Source organism: Maylandia zebra, linkage group LG18 (assembly GCF_041146795.1).
Source record: "Maylandia zebra isolate NMK-2024a linkage group LG18, Mzebra_GT3a, whole genome shotgun sequence".
NCBI classification, from domain to species: Eukaryota; Metazoa; Chordata; class Actinopteri; order Cichliformes; family Cichlidae; genus Maylandia; species Maylandia zebra.
Genome location: NC_135184.1, coordinates 19,598,544 through 19,607,851, shown reverse-complemented (window position 1 = coordinate 19,607,851; position 9,308 = coordinate 19,598,544). Strand labels below are relative to the sequence as shown.

At 42.6% G+C, this 9,308-nt stretch overlaps 1 protein-coding gene across 1 annotated transcript in view; it reads right to left on the bottom strand.

Moving 5' to 3' along the window:
- Positions 1 to 4,000: 4,000 nt before the first annotated feature.
- ptch2 (patched 2) overlaps positions 4,001 to 9,308 on the bottom strand; it is a 28,466-nt gene continuing 23,158 nt past the window's right edge. The window contains exons 21-23 of the mRNA XM_004542647.4: positions 7,025 to 7,427; positions 6,362 to 6,935; positions 4,001 to 6,254 (exon numbers count right to left, since the gene is read on the bottom strand). Of these exons, the coding sequence (XP_004542704.3) occupies positions 6,220 to 6,254; positions 6,362 to 6,935; positions 7,025 to 7,427 (1,012 nt within the window). The 3' untranslated portion in view covers positions 4,001 to 6,219. The remainder of the gene's footprint in view (positions 6,255 to 6,361; positions 6,936 to 7,024; positions 7,428 to 9,308) is intronic.

Here is a 9,308-nt window from a genome sequence, read left to right as displayed (position 1 = left end):
CTATTTTGTAAATTACGGTAATACCATTTTTACATAATACAGGTATGAAAGCACGTACTTACTGGCTAACAACTCAGACCAGCCCTTCCTTACCGCATCCGGTATTTTTGGAACCAACACTCGTGAAAAACTTGTCTTCAAAACCAGACTTCAAAAACCAATCGTGCTGGTCACCCCTTTAGAGTTAGGATGAAAACGTTTTAGCCACATGCTAAACAAGCTCATTTTCAAAAAGTTAAAGATGACATGTTTCAAATAAAATCTAATGCAATTCAATTTTATTTATACAGCACCAAATCATAACAACAGTCACCTCAAGGCACTTTATATTGTAAGGTAGACCCTACAATAATACATTCAGAGAAAAACCCAACAATCATATGACCCCCTATGAGCAAGCACTTATGTAACAGTGGGAAGGAAAAACTCCCTTTTAACAGGAAGAAAATCTGGCAGAACCAGGCTCAGGGAGGGGCGGCCATCTGTGCAAACGGTTGGGGAGAGAGAAGGAAGACAGGATAAAAGACATGCTGTGGAAGAGAGCTGTGGATTAATAACAAGTATGATTACATGCAGAAAAGTCTATTAACACATAGTGAGTGAGAAAGGTGACTGAAGAAAAAACACTTAATGCATCATTGGAGTCCACCTAGTTACCCTAGCATGCACTGTTGGAGGATGCCAGTGTACCTAGAGACAACCCGTAGACGCAAGGAGAATATACAAAGTTCATAGTAGCCATTAGATAGTAGTAATTAAGGAATACTAATTTCTGATTGTTGATATTTTTTTGCAGGTAGGAAGATGGTGTCGAGGATATCACTACAGTCTCACAGCTGTCTGCATGGACTGGTGACCAGAGTCCTCAAGACTTGGATCAGAAGATCAACACCACTCTTACATCTCAGCTGTGGCGCTAGAGATAGAAGGCTGTTAGGTTGGCTTAACAAAAATCACTGAACAGCATTTGTGTCTCCTGCCAATTTCTGGATTATGGTGGGTTTAATTTTCAGATTTCCAACAAGAACTATCAGTTCTTACAAAACAAACAAACAAACCAACAAAAAAAGATATCCTTTTAAAATACAGTTTACACTTTACTGTAATTATTCTCTTGAGGAAAAGCGCTGCTGTGGATGTGAAGAGAAGCAATCCTAGTTCCCCAGATTTGTGTGGTATGTCACCCTGAAGTCTGCTTTCTCACTGGCTTTACAGCTAATTCCCCCATTCTTCTCTGCTGTGCTTAGTGCAAAAGTAGAAACACATACACCACCCCCTGCTTCACACAGACACGCATGCCAGTGCATGTTTTTACACTCACACACTCACACACACACGCACCCACCGCTCTCACACACATGCACACACACACACACACACTTTTCTTTACTAATCAGCCCTATTGAATTCCAGCAACAATAGGCGCTCATCCTCGGGCCACCCAAGCAGTGCATGCACACAGACACACACACATGCACACCAACAGCACCAGATCATGAGTTCTGTCTTTTGTTCCTTTATCATGTTTTTTCTTCCTTCATTGATCTCACCTCACACAGGTCAGGAGTTGGCACTGGAAGATCCTGTTATCTGGACTATCAGCTTCTGGGCCCACACACTGCACTCGCTTACAGAAAGGAGGGAAGGAGCTCATTTTTACTTACTGTTAACATCCACTGTCCTGGCAATGCTGACGAGAAGCAGACACATTGAGCAGTTTTACGTCCAATGCTGTCCCTTCTATGACGCTTCATAGACAGACCGTGATGTGCCTGCTGCCGTCATTACGGCTGTTACATTCCTCCCTAATTGCAAAAGCTGTTACCGACTAACAATATTGTTATTTAATTTCTTGGCTGGGGAGAGGAGGCAGAAAAGGTTTAAAAGTAGTTCTTGTACTGCTCAGGAATAGTCCAACACACCTTAATTTTTTATCTTATTAAATCCTATCTTATGTGGTTCCCAGAATGACTCAGCACTCCTGTTTCTTCAGCTGTGGGGACATAAATCTGTGGGGACCCACCTTCTTTTCAGAGGAGCAGGTCCCCACAACATAAATCAATATATTGTACTGGGTTTGAGATTAGGGTGAGCTTAAACTAATATTAACCTCAGGATAAGGTTTGGGTTTAGATAAGTAGTAGATAATTTCTTCTACTCTTTAGGTACATGCAAAATAGTCTCTCATGAGTGTGAACATTAGTCTGAACAGTTGTTTACATAATTTCCCTCCAAAGCATGCTGGGTAAGGCTCCAGCCCTGCTGTGACCCATAACTGGACATGTTTTCTCGTCACTGAACTGTGACATTGCGCACAAATGTGATGACATCACTCGCTGAGCAAATGTTCTCATTAATGAAGAGCTTAAAACAAAATCAGCAGGGCTCGCGTTGTTCCTAGCTCGAGGCCGTACGTGAGATAGTAGAAACTAAGAGATATTTAGGTTTAGCTTACCCCGAATATAGACAAATAAACACTGCGTTGTGTTGTTGCTGTCTGCCTGTGTGCAAGAGTATGAGGCTTGTGTTAGATGTGCATGTGCATGACAGCGACTTCAAAAGAGCGAGGTATCAGATTCAGACATGGGCTGCTTTGCCTGGGCTGACAAACGAGGAGCTGTTGTGTGGGAAGCAAAGGAATTTACAGCATCTACCTTTTATCTACACAGGTGGGCCTGTGTGTATATGTGTGTGCATCTGCGCACGAGGAGGCAGGGATGTGGGTGTGTGTGTGTTTGAGAGAGAGAGAGCATGTAGCTTGTTTTATGTTTGTGTTTCAGAATCTGCAGTGCACATAAACACAAGAGGCTTGATGTTTGTGTGTGGGGATGTGCGTCCGAGATTTAGACAGATGAGTCACAACAATAATTCAGGCAACCGGTGATCCCAGGCACCTTACAGGTGGTTCAAAGCTCCAGTTCACTGGTTCCTACTGTTAAGTCATTGTTCACAAAGTGGGGACGTTTTACTCAGCAGGAAGACACACGCTGCTAAATGCTTGTCCGTGTGCGACAACTCTTTCTGACGGATTATTTCCTAACCCTAAACCTGTGCGGCTTTCAGGGGGTGTCAGATGACTGTCAGGAAGCTGAGGGCACTGTTATGCTTGCACAACACCTCAGGCACAGTGAGATAACAATAAATCTAAACCGATAAGACATCCAGTTCATTCTGCATGGAGTTTTCTGTCTTTTTCATGTCCTTAGATAATCATCATAAATTTGTTTATCATCCCTCTGATCTGTGAAACTCACATTTATTTGAACACAAACAAAACAGTGAGCGAATAGCTGCGTTTATGTCGTGTTATCCTTTAACTACTGCGTACCAGACAAATGTAGCAAGTATCTTGAAGACTTGGGATGAGGAAAATTAAGAATGTGGTCATCAAAATTTTATGCAGAGTTGGGTTAACTGGGGATTCCTAATTGTGATAGGTGTGGATGTGAATGGTCGCCTCTCTCTGTGTTAGTCCTGCAACTGATTGGCATCTTGTCAAGGATGTAGCCTCTCTCCCTTTGACAGCTGAGGTAGGCCCCCAGCTCACACAGTTATCCAACACGCTTTGTAAATACGTTTTACTGTATGTAAGATTTACATTTTGACCTGAGGTTGGCAAAGAAATAAAGGGAAAGACAAATGTCCAAAGCAAAATTAATGTAATTTTCAGACCCAAATGAAGTGTAATCTTGTGCTTAAATTGGATGAGATGGATGGAGCATGCTTAGAAAGTTCATGTCTATCCTTCCCTGACAATATAATAAAGATAATATTAAAATCTTTGCCTTTATCTTAAGCATCTCTTTGATTTTACCGCTTTAGTAACTCAGCGCTTGTATGTCAAGGCCAGAAGGGTCAGCATGCTTCTACCCGACACCTCAACATCGTGTCTTGATGAGAGAACAGGCCACAGTGTGTGAGATGTGTGCTCCCATTTTATTTATTTACAGGGCAACAGGTGGACATACACACACGCAAAGACTGGCAAAGACCGAAGAAGCACTTTTTTTCATTCCATTTATTTTGTTAGTTAAATTTCTATAGCAGGTGAGGGAACATAATGGTCACACAAGGGTTTTTTCTTGAGCATAGTTTTCAGAAGTCACAGTGTTTTAGACGTGGACAAGAACATTTTTAAAACTGACAATGAAGAAGGAAGGGCCAAGAGGAGACTCAAAAACAAGGTGTAACAGTGACTCCTACACACCTTCTCCTTCATGGTCCTCCAACCGCCCCCTCTGCTTCACACACACACACGCACGCACACCTCCTGCTCTCTCACACACACACACACAAAGGCCTCAGCTCTAAAGTGTTGTGAACCCCTTCCCTCCCATGACCTCCCGCCCTCCAGTCCACCCCCCCCATCCCCCAAAGTCAACAGAACAATAAAATAAAAGCAAACTCAGCCACAAATAGATATATTTATATATAATATATATTTACTCTTTAAAAATAGAACTTCAGTCTAGATACTAACAACTGTACAAACTACAAAAATAAAAATTTAATATAAATAATTTATATGGCATGACATTAACATTTTTTTCTGAAATAAACTACAAATCAATGCAGGACTCCCTCGCCCACCCCCTTCCCGCAAGCGCGCACACACACACCCGCACATTCACACACACACACACACACACACACACACACACAGATACTGACAACACCTCCTGGCTGTCTATGGTGTGATCAAACTGTGAAAGGTGTTTTTGTTCAGCTGCAGTAGCTACTTGACTGTTTTTTCATATTTCCAAAATAAAAAAACAAAACAAAAAAACCAAAGCTGCCACTTGGAAAATGACACACACACACGTAGACACACACACACAAATAGATCTGCAAGTTTCTCCCTGCAATTATTTAACCTGGCAGTGATTAGACCAATACTGAACAAGAATAATAACAACTGAAACTCTGTAAAGCAAATGAAATGAAAGAAATGTAACATGACACATATATGAGGTTTGCATTAACAGACAGAGTGAGTCATTAGAAAAAAAAAAGTGAGTCAGAGCGTGTCGAAGCGCTAACTAGATTGAAACCGGTTTACATCGTGTAATAATTGCACAGGGTCACGATAACAAGAGACCCTAATAACCCTAAAGCAGCCAGCAAAGAAAAGAAAGAGAAGAAAATAATAAACTAAAATAACTCCCTTTGCATTTGTGAATTTTAAGATTCCCTTTCAAAACTAATACGAGAAGGTGAACGACACTTTTGTTAAAGTGACAAAAGTAAACATCACCCACTGTAGAGCTTACAAAAACTGCAGGAAAAAAAAGACATCAAAGCTCCTTCAAGTAATTTAAAACTGCAGAGGCCGTTGGGGCACAGGCAATATGAATTAAGCGTGTCATGATGGCTGACTGATCAGATTTGACCATTTTCAGATAGATGGTGACAAGCGTCAGCCAATCACTGCCAATCGTGGTACACATTCTGTGTCTCGACAAGAGAAAGCGATAAAAACATATTTATACAATTACAACATAATACTGAGCTCTGAATGCTGTGATAACAGGGGAAGGGTGATGTAGTGAAGGCACGGCGGTTACTACTGTTAAGAAAACACCATCTGCTGTGTAAGTTTTTACAGTGCACACTATGGCAGAGAGTCTGTCAGATACAGAATACCTCACAGCGCAACACTGTGATAGATGCTAACAGGAGAAGGGGGAGGGAGGGGTACTGCATTTTTCTTTTAAGGCAAATTGCTTAAAATTATTTTGAAGTGTAGCAGCAAAAAAAGGAACATAATACAAATAGAAATAAAACACTGACCATGTATGTTCAATAGCCTATAATCTTAATAACATCTCAGCTTTGTGAAAACATATAGCACATTTCTTATTCTATACAGTGCAGGGGGGCAACCCAAAAAAAAAAAAAACACAAAAAAGAAACAAATAAAATCAACCACCCCACTTGAAGATAATCTTTTACATCTGAACTTTTACACAAGAGAATACCCAAGTTATACAGTACTCTTTTAAATAGCTTCCCTCTTGTTTAGTATTAAAATATATACTCATAAATTTATATAATTCTTAAAAGAAATATTTTTTTCGTCTTAACACGTCCTTGAAGTAAAACCTCTCATTTATTCTTTAGAGTCTATGTACAGCTGTCAATGTGTGACGTGACGCCATGTGGACGTTCTGGGGAGTAGCCCAGAGATTCGAAGAGAGAGGGCGAGGCGTGTGAGAGGGTCTAGCAGTCTTTGGGTGCCTGGATCCTCAGCTCACCTGCAGCAGACAGAAGACAGAGAGCGATCAGACTTTAGGCACGGGGGACATTAAGTCACGGTCACATGTTACTGTCAGTGACAAAGAAGCCTGAAAACTTTGCTCACCTTGTGTCTTGTCAAGCTGATATTCTGTCTGGCCCTGTGTTGCTTCCAAGTCCTGGAGCTCTAGAGAGTCTCTTTTACATGAAGAAAAGTTTGTTTTGTCACCACATGTCCTCTTAGCAGCCTCAAAACAGTCCGACTCGCTGTCCGTGTCAAAACCTTCATGCATGTAGCCTTGGTATGCTGCTCCCGGCAAGGTCGGGTGGACAGCCACTGTCACAGAAGCCGTGGCTGTAACCATAGTAACAGGTCCCCCAGCGGAGCCTTGTTGTGTTGGCAGGGTAGAGTTGCTATGGCTATAGCTCAGCCCTTTAGTCCTGTTTGGCTGAGGCCCTCTAACGTTCTGGAACCTGGGGCCGCTCTGAAAAGTCCTCCCAGGAAAGTGGGCTCTGTCGCCGGGTAAGTGTTGGCCAGGCTGAGCCTGGAGTCTCTGGGAGCCCCTCTGCTGCTCCCGCTTGTTTTCATCCCAGCATGTAACCTGGGATCCAAGAGGAGACTGTGCAATGTAGGAAGATTCACTTAATGGTTCAATCCTCCCACCAGGAGCTGTTGCATTTTCTCTAAATGGCTTCACCACCTAAAACAAAGAAATGTTTACAGTTAACTTTCAGAAGATTTGATGAACAATAGGGCAGCTTAATTTGTCTGCGTGCTCATGCAGCGTACCGTAAGTTTAGGGAAGCTCGGGTCTTTGCTCGCTTCCAGCAGTATATGAGATGTTGCTGGTGGAACGCTGGTGTGCGATGCTAAGTATGCACTCCGTTCACAGTACTTATAATCCTCCTCCCCAATCCCTGATGTAGTGGTCAACTCAGAGTAATACTCAGAGTCTGATGACTCAGAAAACGCCTGTTGACGAGAGCGTGGGTTGGGGTGGCCTGTGTAGTACCCATGATGGGCCATTGGTGGAGGCAGCGGAGGCTCTGGAGAAGGTGACGGCAGGCAGCTGGCATTGTCAACCGGGGTGACCTCAGCCGGAGGACCCATCATGGAGAGGAGGACTGGGAGGAGAACCAAGCCATTAAGCATCCCCAAAACAGTCAGGATGGCTAGCACAGCGAAGAAATACCTGAAGGATGGAGAGACATGAGATGTTAGTTTGGGCGTGAACCGAAAACAGACACGACAAAGAATCAGTGTCAGAATAAAAGCAAACGGTAACACGCAGTAGTGACTGATCGCTGTTAATGCATTTAACCATCCTGAAATCAGACAAATGCCAAAGGACAGAGCAGGTCTGTCATCTCTCTTTAGCCTATTGGCAATTTTTTCAATCAACTGGAACGTGCAGTGACAGAGCTGCAATTCATTTAATCCTATTTTCTTTTGCATGCTAAGTTTTATAGGGATTTGGCTAAAATACAGATGCATTAAAACTGTCAGCCAAGCTCATGACACTTTCACACAAAGTACAAGACATTTAACATTTGACAAATGTTTGGGGTTTTTTTGGGGTTTTTTTTTTTTTGCTTTATCCATTTTTCTATTTAACATTTTTGTTATGCAACACATTTTTTTTCCTTTTCTTTAAATGGACAAAAACACACGTGTGTGTGCGGCTCCAAACACTCCAAACACACACATAGTTGGCACATGAGGAAGGGAAGTAGCTCTGGGGAAGAATACAGGGAAAGCCCAGTGTTTGTGTATCAAAGGCGAGGGGGTTGGGTGGTGGGGGCAAATCTGATTCCCTGCTTAGTCCAACTAAAACATGCTTTGATGCCTCCACTGCTGCTGCTACAAGATATTCTCTCGCTCATTTTCTTTTTTTCTTTCTGCTCACACTGTGCGTGTGTGTGTGTATGTGTGTGTGTTTCCATCTCTGTACAGCTCTGAGGAGGCCAGGGGTGGAGGCAGGCCACAAGAAAGAGCTCCCCAAGAAAATTAGAGAGGACTCCACTTAAACACTAACAGAAAGCAGGGAGACAGTGAGATGCTAACCACCAGCCAGACTTAAAGAGGTAAAACAAGAAAAAAAAGAGGGAGGGAGGGAAAAAAAATGACAGTTGGTATGAGGGAAAAAAGCCAACAAGGACAAGGATAATAGCTGCAGAGTGTTATGGAAACATTCCCTCTCAATGGACTACTACAGTGATTATTACTACTACCTCACTTGACAAAGGTCACTCTTTTGTCTGATATGTTTGCTCTTTTCCTCTCTAGCAGCTGTCCTTATTTTCCTCTGTTATCAGAAGGATATTCATAAGCTGCTTTGCCAAAACCCTGCAGGGACGCACATATTTAACAAGCATGCTTAATCGAATTAATGCGCATTCACCTGCAGATGGCGAAATGATAAATAGTTTATCAATATTATCATTACTATTTTAGAATGGCGTCCACATTTGAGCTCACTTGCTTTTACCCCAAAATGACAATTCTTTATGTGGCGGAAAAAGAGACAGAAAGAAAGAGAGTGAGACGTTGGTGGGACCTCCAACAGCGTCTCACTGTTAGGAATTCTGTTGTTTATATAAACTGTAATCTTTTCCATTCGTTGTCAGGCCTGCAGAGTCGTATGTGTGTGTGTAAGAATGAGACAGTAAGCGCTTACACGCATGTACGTATGTGCGTTTCTCCACGTGTGTACACCCGTGTGTGTGCGTGCGTGCACACTGACTTGTGGCCTGCCTGCATGCATGCACATTCTACGTAAGTATGTGTGTGAGAGAGGTCTCTGAGCAGAGCTGAATTAGGCGTGCTGTTTATTCAGTGCATTACAAGGCCAGGAGATGTTTACAGCAGTATATTTATGCTACTCCCCAGCTAGCCAGCCTTGGCTTCCCCCAATCAGCTACAGCTACAGCTAAACAAGACCTCCAACAGAGACTAGTCCCCTCTGTCTCTCCTTCACGCTCTGTTTTTTTGAAAATTGTCTCTCAAAAATGTGAGCAGAGAAAAAGTACTGGAAATTTGCTCTGGCACCCTTAATTCCAACCCAACTTCCCAG